Source organism: Echeneis naucrates, chromosome 16, assembly GCF_900963305.1.
Source record: "Echeneis naucrates chromosome 16, fEcheNa1.1, whole genome shotgun sequence".
Classification (NCBI taxonomy): domain Eukaryota; kingdom Metazoa; phylum Chordata; class Actinopteri; order Carangiformes; family Echeneidae; genus Echeneis; species Echeneis naucrates.
In genome coordinates this window covers 840,736-854,361 of record NC_042526.1, presented here as the reverse complement: position 1 = coordinate 854,361, position 13,626 = coordinate 840,736, and the positions used below count along the sequence as shown (strand labels likewise).

Below are 13,626 nucleotides of genomic sequence, written 5' to 3'. Positions count from 1 at the left end.
ATGGTTGGAAGTTATTTGGAAAGCAATTGAACAGGGCGCCCGTCTAACAGAGGTACAAAGAATCACTTCATCAAGAATCACAAAGTGGGCAATTTTTAAGAACTTCAAATATAGACAACTAGATGAAGACAAAGAAAATTTCACAGATTCACAGACGTTTGTACTTTGGGGGTCTTGTGCTTGTCGGGCTCCGACACAAAGACGGACAGCTTGAACAAAAAGGTACTTTAGTATTTTAACAGAAGAAACAAAAACACAGATGAAGGTGCAGAAGTGCCAATCAGCAGCTTAAGAGGAGTTTAAAAGCTGAGAGATGCAGCGCTGGGAATAAGAACTCACCGAGCATCCATACATTAAAAGAAGTGCTGCAGCATTCCAGCTTCGCTCAGCCCATTAGCCGTACGATCACACCCGCCCGGAGATTTTCAGCACAATTACAGAGCTGCGGGGTTTCTCGCCCCACACCAGGATGTCCAGGAAGTCGGTAGGAAGCTAGGTGTCAGAAGCTGCTGATTCGATACCCGTGTACGATGCCACAGGCCTCTCTCGGCTGGGTCTCCTCTGGAGATGACATCTGTCCGTCCTCTAAGTCCGTCTCAGCACAGGACTCAGCCATCAGAGGTTGGCCACGATTTTTTATCTCCTTCTGGTACCTCGCCATCAGTGTGGCGTAGACACAGCCATAAGTCGCCGCAACCACCATCATGATGCACACCGTGCCACAAACCACGCCAGCGACAATTTGCGTGCCGTAGGCCCGGCGGACGCTCACAGGCCGGTAACGTTGGCGGACGCATTCCTCATTGCCGCTAACCCGGCCGTGCGGACAGGGGGGCCGGGTGGCGTAACCCGACGCACCCTCCTTGGTCGGACTCTGAAGGCAGTAGCTGAACATCTCTGCCGGCACGCTGCGGATGTCCCTGCCTTTCAAATCCACCGGGAGGCTGCACTGCATCGCATCTACTTTCCCATCTATAAAGCAGAGAGGACATAAAAAAGGAGAAGGGCAAGAGCAGTGAGGGAAATGATAGAATAAAGGAAAGGGAGGAGACGAGAGGCAGGGGAGATTGAGAGGGATAGAGGCCATTATATTCCGAGATGTCTTTCCTGCCTGCATCCATCCTGCAGAGCAGAGATTAATTGCTTCAATTAGACAGCTTTTGAAGTACAGACTGGAAATACAAAGTGATTTGCTCTGGCACAATCTTATACCACTGTAATCCGACTGCCAATACTATCCAAGTCAGAGTATTTGAGATTTGGAGGGGCCTGCTAACAGCCCTGCTCACCTCGGTAAATCAGCCACTCCATCCAGTGCTTGAAGTCCCTCAGGTTGCAGTCGCATTCCCAGGGATTTCCTGCCAGCTGGAGCTGCTGCAGCCCCACCAGGGGCTCAAAGGTGATTCTGTCAAGGGCCGCCAGCCGGTTGCCGGACAAAGACAGCCATGTGAGTCTCTGCAGGCCATCCAGCAGACCTTTAGGCAGCCAAAGGAGGCTGTTTGAAGACAGGTCGAGCCCTTTCAGCCACCACAACCCACTGAAAACATCTTTGCTTAAACCAAAGCTCCCCTGGCTTCCATTCAAGCCCTGTATTGCCTCTGGGCCGTTGTTGTGGTCATACGCTGCCAGGCGTAATCCGAGGTAGTTTGTGGAAAGGTTGAGCCACCGTAGGGCGGTCAAGCTTGAGAAAGCTCCTGGCTGCAGGGTGGAAAAGTGGTTCTGAGAAAGATCCAGGAGCTCCAGGCTGCTGAGGTTGGACAGTTCCGTCTTGCTCAGAGAGGAGAGGTTGTTCTGGGGGAGGCGGAGCACCAGAGAGCCCTGGTCCAGCACCGCCAGGATGGGTGCCAGAGAGAGGAGGCCGACGGCGGAGCAATCAGTGGTGTTCCCATAGCAGATGCAGACGACAGGACAGCTATGGGCCGAGTCCAACAGGCCGAGGAGAGCCAGCACCAGACCAGACAGAGCTGCATAGTCTGGATAACACCAGAAACAAAGACAACTGCAACTACTGATTTTTGTCACTCATGGAGCTCAAAGTCGGCAAGGTACAGAGCAGAAATAAGAGCAAGAACAGAAACGTAATATCCAAACAAACTTCATTGAGCTCATAGAGAGAGTCACTACAAGAGTGGGGAAAAAAAGGATATAAACAAAACCTTATTGGAAAAAGTTAGATGTCTGCTTCTTTAACACTTATGGAGTCTTGATGGAAGCAGAATGAAAAATGACAGTTTTTTTGGAAGGATGTCACGCTCACCTAGACCCTCCATGTGACCTCGTCCATGCTGGTCCTGGTTCTTCATGTCTGCCGCATCAACTCCACCACTTCAGGCTTCGGGCTGCAAGCCGGCTGTCCTCACGCTCTGCTGGGTCACTCCGACATCCAGCTGTAGTCAAAGTGATGAGAAAATAAAAACTCCCGTTTTTCAATTAACTAATCGCTTTAATCCATTAATCTCCCATGAATCTACTCTTTTTAAAGGACTGTGACCAGGGTTAGGGACCATTTTGCAGCTGAAAAATCACCTCAGTATTTGTAGATATTATCACTCAGACATTTTCTGTCACTGACTGGCAAAAACATTCATAAACTCCCAGATGCTTTGATTGACTGAGTGCATCCAAAGTTCATCCTGAGTGTCAAAGTGAGCTGATAAAAACCACTGGCTGTTCCAGGAGCTCATCAGACACAGTTTTAAATAAGCAGCAACCTCAGGGTTAGTCAGGCACTGCCAAGATGGCAGAGCAGCTCAAAGCTTCACAAATGGGCTTCAGAAACCTGCGATGCTTCTTGGATGACTCAGCAGACAGAATCCATTTCTAACGCCGTGAAGAGCTTCAACTTTCTGCCGTCTCACATTATCACAATTTAGACACAAACTTTAATTTTGAATCCCTGCTCAACTGGAATTACTCCTCCCACTATGACTGGAAGATAATCCTTTGTGAGTTTTGTTTAGCTTTACTTTTCTCTCCTTCAGCTCTGCAGCTCTCACTGGTTTTAAAATGACAGATGTACTTGTTGGCCCTTGATGCTCTACTCTTCACATCTGGTCCACAATTTCAAACCAATAATTTTTCTCCAACTGCTCAGCCACAAAGAGTACAACACCATACGTGACATTAAGCAGAGGACGTTGTATGCACAGATTAAAAAAACATCAACAGCTTAGTTTTAGTGGCAGAGCTGATCTCCACTGTATATTGGCATTACAGGCCAGAGTTGTGCTGCGATTCACAGCATTTTGCTTGTCCTCAATCCTTTTTACTCTTTCTGGCTCAGAGAAAAAACGAAGAGCTTCATGATGGCGTGAAATAATCTTCTGTGTTTTCATCCAGCAACACAGACACCGGAGAAAAGTCAATGCCAACTTTTGTCCTAACGCCCACACATAGTTCCGCTATGCTGCAGATACAAGAGGACAGTGTTTTTTGTTTTGTTTCCTTTTTCTTCATTCTGCTTTAATTCACTTATTCACTTCCCTTTCTTTGATGATTGTTGGCAGTTTCAGCCGTGAGAGATGCGGAGGGAAATGTGCATGAGCGATAAACCTGCAGACAGAAAAGGAGAGTGCTGTCAGTCCATCATCAGACTGACTGTAGCTGAAGCTAAAAAGAGCCAGAGAAACGCTGCCTCAAGGTCTGTCTTTTGTTGCAGGTCTTTCTTTTGTTAGGTTGGTACAAAGATGCCAGTCACTCTTCTGTGGACTGCGTAAGGCGGGAAGGCGCCTTCAGGCCGCAAGTGACATTACAAAACAGGAGAAAGTACATAGCAGGTAGAGGTAATGGGAGGATGGGCAAATGTTTGACGTCACTTCACAAAAAGACCAAAAACCTGAACGTCACTGAGAGGCCAGAGGATGTTCATGTACAAAAAAACATTGTTTATTTTTAAACAGATTTATTTCCTGACACTGACACCGAGCCTTAAAATGAGATCTGTCACTTTGTGACGTCTCATCCCCAAGCCCCGCCCACCCAAACTCACCATCCAAAATGTTGCAAGCTAAACCTGAAATCTGCTCAATTTAAAGGATCACCAATCAGAGGAGAGAATAAGGTCCTCACATGATCCACCTCTTTGCCAATTTTGAGATTAGCTGGAAGTTTAAGGGGGCGGAGTTGGGCACTGCCAACCTAAGCCTCAGGATTCTCCTCACAAACCTGCGGATTGATCGAAGACCTTTTACCTTCCAACCAAATCAGGCCCTGGCTCTCTTGATCTGAATCTCACGAATCTTGACTTGACAGGAGGTTAAAGGTGGTCCATCAGAGTCTGAGCTACGAGTATGATTACCAAAAAAGCTTCTTCAGAAAATATTCAAACTCAACATCCATCAGTTTTCCAGTTTGTTCCAGGACTTCTTGAAGGTCTGCAGTCACGCATTCTTCCTGTCACAGCAGTGACTCGCATTAAGTCAACTACAGCAGCCTGTAAGAGGATGAGCCTCCGTCAGACCTGAGAGCATCTTATGGGGAAGATGACCTCTGACCCTTCAGATGGACATTAAATCAGGAGGAAAGAGTCAAAGAACACAGTGCGATAAAACCACAACTCCTACTCCAGGTCTTCATCTTTTACTTCAGTGTCACTAGCTGTGAGCAGGAGACCAAAGCAGACGTAGGGGTTGGTGTGTCATCTTCTGTTTATCAAAGGCTGAAGTTGCTCCTGGCTCTATTCACCATCCCCGTCCTCATTCATCCGTCTCCTCAGCCCCACTCGGCTCGTCTGTTGTTGGACTTTTAAGGACAGAGAGCGTCGAGGCTTCTGGGTGTAGGTGGAGGACGTCACGTGGACCTAAAGTCAGACTTTACCCAGCAGGTTTATCTTTGAAAAACAGTCCACTGACCTTTTTGGGGTTTTATTTTGGGGTGCATTTTATAGAGCGCTGAGTGGATGAGCTGCATTTCTTCTTATTTTGAGTCTGGTCGGCTTACTTTGCTTTTCTAATCTGATGTTTCCTTTTCCATACAACCTCACCACAGCACCACTGAAGCAGAAGGCCTGTCGGAGTTTGTTTTGGCCTGTGAGTTTAATTCCAGCGGCTCAGTCGTTTGTCTGAGAGTTGGAGAAATGCTGATCTAGAATTGAAATCTCCCACCGCTGCAGAAACTGTCCTCGGGTCTTTCAGCGGTTGGAGACAAAACAACTTGTCAAAAGCACCATCAGTCAGATTAGACACCACCCATACAGCAGCAGCAGGTCAGATTAAAGATGGTGGTTTCAATCCGCAGACGGGACAGGCGCCACGTTGGTGAGTCCAGATGGTGTTGGAAACACCTCCCTCCCTCCGCCACCTCCAGCAGGAGCAGCATCATCCTGCTCATCCTGCTGTGTTTTATGTTTTCACTGTGCTGGCATCATCACACATCTGTTGTTTTGTTGATGCTTTAATTTAAAGCTCTTTCACAGCGCCAGCTGTAAATAGAACACGCTCATAATTTCAGCTGATGTAACTTCACAGGATGACTCTGGCAGCTCCATTCGTACATTTCTTCTTCAGCTGTTGTCACTGTGGTGATCCAAACATCAGCTGCTGCTTATCGAACCTTCAGAACACAATGCACAGGTCGAATTTATTTAGACAGAGTTCACCTGCTCCCTTTTTATTAAACATAATCGGAGTGCAGCATCTCTGAGCTTTCAAACCTTTAGTTGCTGTCAGGCGGGCTACTTCCAACTGTGATGCTCACGTGCCAGATCAGCGTAATTGTCCGAAAAGCTGTGATGATGTTCGGGGCATTTAATTTCCTCTCGTGGCTCATGGAGATGAAGTAAACTTTCACCAAAAGTGCAGGTTTTAAGTTATGAGGCTTGTGCAGCTGCCTTCTGGTCAAATTAGGATCAAATCAGGAAGCTTAAGGCTTCAAATCAGCCAGTTACAGATGATGTCTTTGCGACATGTTTAGTAACAGCGCAGAGATTTGAACCAGCTGCTGCGTTCACTTTTGGTTCCAGTTTGCAGGGAGAAATTTGTCATCAGGTTTCTGAATGAAAGTGCTGGCTGATTTTTCTCCATTTGAAACTCTGCTCTGTGAACGTTGTCATTGAAGTCCTGCTGCTGTGACGTCCCCCACTTCATCTGCACTGCATCGCTCTTATCTGCAGCTAGCGTGGAGTCCCGCTAGCTGCTTAATGGCCTCTGACAGGCAAACCCCCACCCACCACCACCCGCCTCCACCCCCCGTGGCTGCACTTTCCTCCAAACAGCCTGAGCTCTTAGTCCAAAAGGCCGAGAGAGAAACACACTGCAGCATCCACGCTGAGATGAGAGCAAGTAAACAACAAGCACACACACTGACTGCATGCCAAAACACACGCACAAGCTCGCTCACATGCTTTTAGGCTTGCTCTCTAATAAAAGCACAGGCATACACTTGTACGCCACTTGGCCACAAGTATGTGGACACAGATCATTACTGCAATATGCGGCTGTAAAATTCGTGATTCCGGAATCATCTGCGGCTCAAACGGCTGCCGTTCCTCCAGGTTCCGTCTTTCCTGCCAGCTGTTGAGCCAGCTGCAGAGGTCTGACTCCAGTTCATCCCTAAGGGGTTCACCGACCACACTTCTTCTGCATCAAACTGCAAACACCAAACTACACACTTGTGTCTGAGACAGTGTTGCGTTTTAGTTTCAGTTTTGACATTTGTAGATCATCAGCTCAGGAGAGAATATTAATAATGAAGATTTTAAGCAGAGGGCTGAATGAAATTAATGAGCGTCAATTAAATTGTGATTATTTAGTCAGGTTCATGATACAAGTTAGAATTTCAGCTGGAATGGTTTTTCATGCCATCACTAACATGAAGCACCAATGAAGTTATGACGAAGTGATTTTAGTTTGGTCTTGTATCAAACACACGTTCCTTCATATCTGGAGAATATGAGAGCAGGATTTGAAGGACTATAATAATACTGTTGCGTCACATTCAACCTTTATCAGAAACACTGCAGCTCTGCTGATTTTGCTCTCACTTATTCAATTAGTGAGTTTCTTGTCCAGCCCTCACTGGATCATAATTTTGTAAACATTCATAATTAATAAAATAATCAGACTGCAGCAGCATTTCTCTTCCTTCTCGACAAAAACAGACACACAACTGAAGTATATTAAAGTATGAAGAGAGAAGTGTCCACTTACTTCTAGATGTGTTGTGTACATGCACGTGCATGAGCGGAGACACTTTCTAATGCACATTATTATTGTATCGGACACACACACACGCACACCACTCACCATCTGCTTTGCTGTTTCGGCTTCCAAACAGAGGAAGAGGAGAAAAACTCTTCCTCTTCTCCTTCATCTGCAGCATTCCATCAGGGTTCGGCTCTATAACCGCGGAGTTCAGATCTGAATCTGAGCCCAGACTCGTCCCCACGCTGGTTCCAAAAATCTGGTCTTTTTATTTGATCACCTGAAGCTCAGAACCAGAATCTAAGAGCGTCTTTAGACTGGAGACCAGACGCTGGACTGGAGTTGAGTCGTTGTCGTCCTCCTACTCCTCCTCTTCATCCCCATCAGCTTCCTCTTATTGTCTCAGAGCTCCGTCCAGCACACAGCTGCCGACTGAGGGCGAGAAAGCCTCTGTGTGTGTGTGTGTTTGAGAGAGAGAGAGAGAGCTACAGAAGCCACATGCTGCTGCTGAGCTGCTGTTAATGGTGTGTTTGTGTGTAACGTGCATTAAAGCAGTTTGACAGGAATAGTAACAGCAGAGTGTTGCAGCTGCAGGCTGAGTGCTGATGAATGAAGAGCGAGCGACACTCACTTTGTATTGGAGACCAATAGAGAGTATTAATTATACAAGTATAGGAATCATATTAGAGTTCAGATTAAAGGTGAAATGCTGCTCACCTCTCTTTATGACCCCCCCCCTCCCCACCCCGGGGCAAACGTACCTACCTCCACCATACCTTCTGCCACCATGTGGTGTAAACGCAGCACTGCAGCTTCCCCAGATGTTCTCATTGTTATACTTTGTTGATGTTTGTTCTTCTTTGGCACAAACAGAAGGATGAATGGGTCAAAGGTCAAAGTCACAGTGATGCAAAAAGGTCAAAGGGCAGCTTCAGTGTGACATCATAATGTTCTACTCGCTGTGTTGTAAATGAGGAAAAGGAGAATGTTTTGTTTCCTTTAACTTTCCTTCTTGTTGAAGGAAACAACCACGTGGAGGTGACTATTGATCTGGAAAATAGCTGCTGATTGATTAATATTGATCAATTGATCCATTAATTATGAGAGGAGAGGTTTGATAAGTTGAAATGAAAATATGAATCAACAGTCGAGAACATTGATATTTAAAGACGCATGAATTATAAAAAAATCACTCAAAGTAAAAAGAGAGAACGAGTGGCCATCAAACTTTAATGTTCTCAGAAAATGTTCTTCAGTTGCATCAAGTTCTGACCACATGTAAAAGACGAACTAAGATTTTCTGTTCTAATGACTTCAGAGTTTGTTTTGAACTGATCTCAGACTCAGAATAGAAAAATGCATTCAGTTTATTGACGTTGGGTTGAAAAGCAGGATGAATGTGTCCGTCCGATGTGTTTCGTCCCGTCGGGGACTCGTCCTTGCAGACTGCAGCAGAAACAAACGGTGCAGCTGCAGCAGTGAAGGGCAGCAATAAGGACACTGCTGACAGGAAAAGAGAAGAAGGAAATAAGACGGAGAAATAAAATGAAACAGCAGGGCGAAGCTGCAGCGCACCGAATCTGCAGCAAGGCGATTTTAAATAGATGCCTTAAGAGGTTTAACAGGCCCAGAGGTCGCAGCTCTCTGCAGCTCTCTTTTCCTCCCTCAACTACCAGACTTATAAACGTGTAGCGGTTCAGACCTGAATGTTTATTGGTCATTCAGCAGCTTAGCCTCGAATATCAGAGCCGGTGTTCAGCTCTGGACACACAACTTTTCTTTTTTTTTTTTTCCCCCATCTGCACAAATACATCATCCTTTAAACAGCTTTCATTTCCAAAAAAAGTGGGACTTTTTATTGGTCTTGGAAAGAAGTCACATTATATTGAAGTCTATGGGAAAACGTCCCTCCTGATGAGTGTATGGTCTCAGTTTCTAGTTCAGTCTTCAATACAACAAGATGTTCATTTTTTAAAGGGTGCTCCATTTAGAGGGAAACGGAGCAGGAAGGAGGGGAGGGGTTAGGGGGCGGGGCCACTGTGTGACTGACAGACTGTAACACCCAATCTGGAAGACTTATCGATTTAGTCTGACTACCATGTAGTGTCTGCTGGTGTGCATTAGTCAATATAGAAATCATTTTATCTTTTATTAGTCATTATCAATTAGTATTTTAATCTCCTCTCCTCTTATTTTTAAAAAAATGCTTTTGTAACGCACTTTGAATTGCTTTCTGTTGTATGAAAAGTGCTATATAGATAAAATCTGATTGATTGAGTTCCATACAACAATTCAAAACTGCAGCCTACAACTCTTTGTTCAAGGCTTTTCCTTTAGGAGTTAAGATAAGATCCCCAAATGTGATGTGGGTCCATCTGAAATGCTGGAACCAGGTGCAGGTTCCTGCACATGCAGAGACCTGTCAGATAAACGATCAAAGACAAAATTAATGTTTGTCCCCCAGAGCTGTGTGCTGCCTGCTGTGATTGGACGGTGGTGGTGGTGGTTGTTGTTGCTGCTGAGGGTTTAGCAAACAGCCATTTGGATGATAGTGAGTGGAAAACTGACTTCAGTCTGTTAAGAGTCTCAGCCGTTCACTATCCCACCTGCCTCTGAACACTTGTTCCAGCTCCACAGTAATAAAGCTGCTGTGGTGTATTACTGAGGGGAAGTGTCTTTGCACACACACACCATCAGGCTCATCAGTGTTTACATCCCTTCATTAGCGTCAGGGCACGACAGAGGTGAACCCAGGGTTGAATTGATTTCCTGTCCTCCACCTCCTTCCCTCCACAACACTGAACAAACTGCTCCGCCTCTGCAGAGTCCATTTTGTCCTGCGTCTGTCTTAAAGCTGTGTGTGTGTGTTTTCTATTTTTAGCTATCGGGGTGCAGATGTCCTTGGATTTGCTGGAAAAGAGATTCTGGGCGATCGCCAAACAGGTGACTGGAGGACCTGCTCTCTCTCTCTCTCTCTCTCTCTTTCTCACACACACACACACACACACGCCACGTGTTGGTTCACGTCATCATTTCATTGGCTCATGTTCATTCTCTGGAGGCTGATTGATGCTGAACTCTTTCAGTCCATAAATGCTCCCTTCTGATTGGCTTGCCGGCCGTTCCGTCTGTAGACGTTTTAGAGGTTTCAGCTTTGACACTGAAAATGTGACACTCTGGGAGGTGACGTAGATAGAAGTTCAGGAGGACTTCCTGGATGAGTAGGTCAAAGAGTTTACACTGATATCTGTGAGTCAACGTAAAATCTGACCTGGTTTTCTGCCACAAGCTCCAGAGAGAAGATCAAAACTTTTTGGTTCTTAAAACTACAAATGTATCTTCTTATGGATATTAACGCTTCAGTGTTTGGCCATTAATATATAATGCATAATATTATATTTTATGCAATTTTGTTTTACGTACAACAAGCTTTTCAGCAAAATGAAAAAAATCATATTATGATTAGTTTGTTTTTTTTTTTTTAAGGCAAATTTCTTTTAAAGTTCATCTTCACAAGTTTATTGCTGCTATGAACTGAGAAGAGTTAACTCCATTAGTGGAGTTAAAAAATGGGACCTCAGGTGATGATGCCTGGTTACACAATTAATATTATACTTTACCTTCTGATAGACAAAACATTTGAGTCTACAGCTCAAACAGGAAGCTGAGTGTCCTGATTTTTTTATAACCCTGTTCACTGGACAAATAAACTGCAGTGATGCAGCACAATCTGCACAAATAGAGCAAAGAGTTTTTAAATTTCTTTTGCTCCATGACCGTTCAGTAATTATCCTCTGGTTTCTGAACTTAATTCTTCAATTTTTCCTTTGTGCTCATCGGGGAGCAGAAGCCTTTAACTACAGGCATTAAGCTCTTAGACTCTTCATTAAGATTGTGGACTGAACTCCAATTCCAAAGTAACAGCCGGATTTTCCCACCACAAGGCTGAAGGAAAGATAATGTTTTTATCGTATAATTTAAATGGTCTGGACTCTGGAGAAAACTGAGCCGTGAAGTTTAAATAGAGATTTAAAGCATGATAAACTGTAATTCTTAGTGAACATATTAGCATGTGTCCGTCCAATCATTAACACTTTTTCCAGCCTGTTAATACTTAAATTTGGCCTTCAGGTCAGAGAGCTCAACTACAAATAGACAAAATACAGACACTGTGCGGCTTTGTGTCTTTTGTCTAGTTGTGCTTTATGTTGTAAAGCAGATCGGTTCTTCTGGCTTACAGCGTTTTTATCAGGAAGATGGGGAAAATTCTTGACCTTGCATAATAATGCACATGACTTGGTCAGGTTCAGGAAAAATCATGATTTGTGTTTAAAAGAGGGCTGACTGCCACCTGGCAACAGAACCTGTGCTGTTTATATTTTTGTGATATTCACATTATCTGTTTTTCCTTTCTCCTTCTTCGTCACGTTGCCTTCAGCCCAGCGACACAGACGTGAGTGATTATTGATCATTTTAAATATCATGTTAGAGTAAGCCGTTTCAGGTTGTAGATTTCACTGCCAAAGTTTCCCCCAGATAGATGACCTTTGACCTTTTCTCCCTTTCACAGTGTTCGGACATCGAAGGTGTCTGTCCGCTCAGCTGTGAGAGCATCGTAAGTAACAAACTACAGATAAAATCCTCCTTTTAATCCTTCAACCCAGTAATGTGGGCAAATAGGACTTTTATTTTTAAAAGCTTCTCTCTGCTACTTCCTGTCCAGGATCTGAACTGTTTCCTGGTCGACAATAACGGTTTCATCATGCTGTCTAAAGAGAGGAGCGAGGTGAGATCCGAAAACCGGTCTGACCCAGAATTAGAACTTCATCCGTCTGTATTTCCTCTGAGCTTCACTGTAAATTTAATGTTTAAACTCAGCTTCATAATGAATTTAATAATAAACATTAGTTAACCAACTTTAACTAACTTCTGTTGTAAATTGTAATTTTGAAAAACAGCAAAAAGCAATGACACTCCAGAGGAATGCTAATGCTAACACTAATGAGCTTACTGTGACTGAAGCTTGGCTTCTTCGGTTTAATGAATTAAATTAAAAACCAGGAAAACAGCAGATTGGGTCCTTTAAGTCCTCAGTTAATTAAACACGTCGGTTTAATCAGGAAGTTGGTTCCTTTGCCAATCAGGATAAGCGTCACTGTCGTCCACATCATGGACGTCCAGCGAGTCATTTAATGCCCCCATAAACAACATCTGGACACTCACAGGATTTAAGGACAGTTGTGGTCTTAATCTGTGTTTGCGGTGAATCCGCAGTCATTAACCTGCTGACCTCACCTGACCCCGGCCACCTGTGGGTGGAGCAGGGGGCGGGGCTGAGCTCTCCTACGTCAGGTTAAAGTCCTAATTTGACTGAAAGATGTTTCATTTTGTTTATCCAGATGATTCTCTGTTTTAATATTCTGGTGAACTTTTAGTCCCTCAGTTTTCCTCATCGGTGAGTTTAAACTCGTTAAAACTGGAAAAGAGTTCTCCACCCCCCCTCACTCTTCTGTACATCACTGAGTGTAGAGACGTGGATCTGGATTAACTCGGCCTGTTAATCCTGAGCCACTACATGCACACACACATCATCCCGGCTGAGGGGGTTACCTTCAGTCCATTCAGCGTCAGAAGGAATCATGCCGTACAGTCAGACCTGTGACCGCAGCTGAGGCTGAATGACCCTTGTGACTTCTGTATGGGGGTCAGAGGTCAAATGGAGCTCCACGGTGGAGCTTGGGACCACAGTGTGTAGTTCAGTGTCCTCAGGATTAACGAACACTCACTGGGATTAATTATGATCAACAGAATTTCCGTTCTCTTTCCTGCAGCTCACATTTTGTCAGATGATGAGCGGGGAAGTTCCCAGGCACGTCTGATCAATAACAGGGTGTCTGTGTGTGTCCGGCTCAGGACTTCAGGACTTCAGCACCTCGGAGTCTGTTGTCCTTCACTGGAGGAGTTAAAGCAGCACTCACTCACCGCAGCAGCTCATTCTTTATTATTTGCATTTCTGCTGCGTTCCCAGTGGCCTTGGTAAGCAGATATCATGATGAAGTGCTTCCTCCTTGTTTTTTGCTGAGCTCTGGACCTTGCATTAAGTTTTTTTTGGGGGGGGATACACCCAGAATCCTCCCCGGGCCAAAGCCCACTGTGGTGGGAAGGTTCAGCTCAGCCTCACACTGTAAATATTTAATCAGCAGAGAAATTAAGTGGATGCTGACTAACAGAAATAGGTCAGAGGGAGGAAGCGTGGCGAGCGGGGTGACCAAGCAGAACGCCGGCCACATGGACAGGAAACGTCCGCTTGATCGATGACACTGTCTGAGCACCTGCCAGTCCGCCAATCATCCTCAGGACTGGACTGATAAACAGGCAGAGATCTGATCATCTGGAAGAATCCGGCTCCAGTCGAAGCCCCTCAGAGACTGAGCAGAATGAAACCTGCACTGTCAGTTCCCGTTTACCCCAGCACATTTACCCTCCT

The 13,626-nt window shown here is 45.1% G+C and overlaps 2 protein-coding genes across 2 annotated transcripts in view; one reads left to right on the top strand and one right to left on the bottom strand.

The window, feature by feature from the left end:
• LOC115056092 (voltage-dependent calcium channel subunit alpha-2/delta-4-like) overlaps window positions 1-13,626 on the top strand; it is a 34,334-nt gene that overhangs the window by 17,538 nt on the left and 3,170 nt on the right. The window contains exons 28-31 of the mRNA XM_029522350.1: window positions 10,021-10,082; window positions 11,578-11,592; window positions 11,710-11,754; window positions 11,863-11,925. Coding sequence (XP_029378210.1) covers window positions 10,021-10,082; window positions 11,578-11,592; window positions 11,710-11,754; window positions 11,863-11,925 — 185 coding nt within the window. The remainder of the gene's footprint in view (window positions 1-10,020; window positions 10,083-11,577; window positions 11,593-11,709; window positions 11,755-11,862; window positions 11,926-13,626) is intronic.
• Window positions 500-2,369, bottom strand: LOC115056303 (leucine-rich repeat and transmembrane domain-containing protein 2-like). The gene is made up of 3 exons (XM_029522629.1): window positions 2,258-2,369; window positions 1,290-1,973; window positions 500-972 (listed from the first exon to the last, which is right to left on the bottom strand). The coding sequence occupies exons 1-3, from the start codon at window positions 2,301-2,303 to the stop codon at window positions 500-502; spliced, it is 1,203 nt and encodes a 400-aa protein (XP_029378489.1). The 5' UTR covers window positions 2,304-2,369.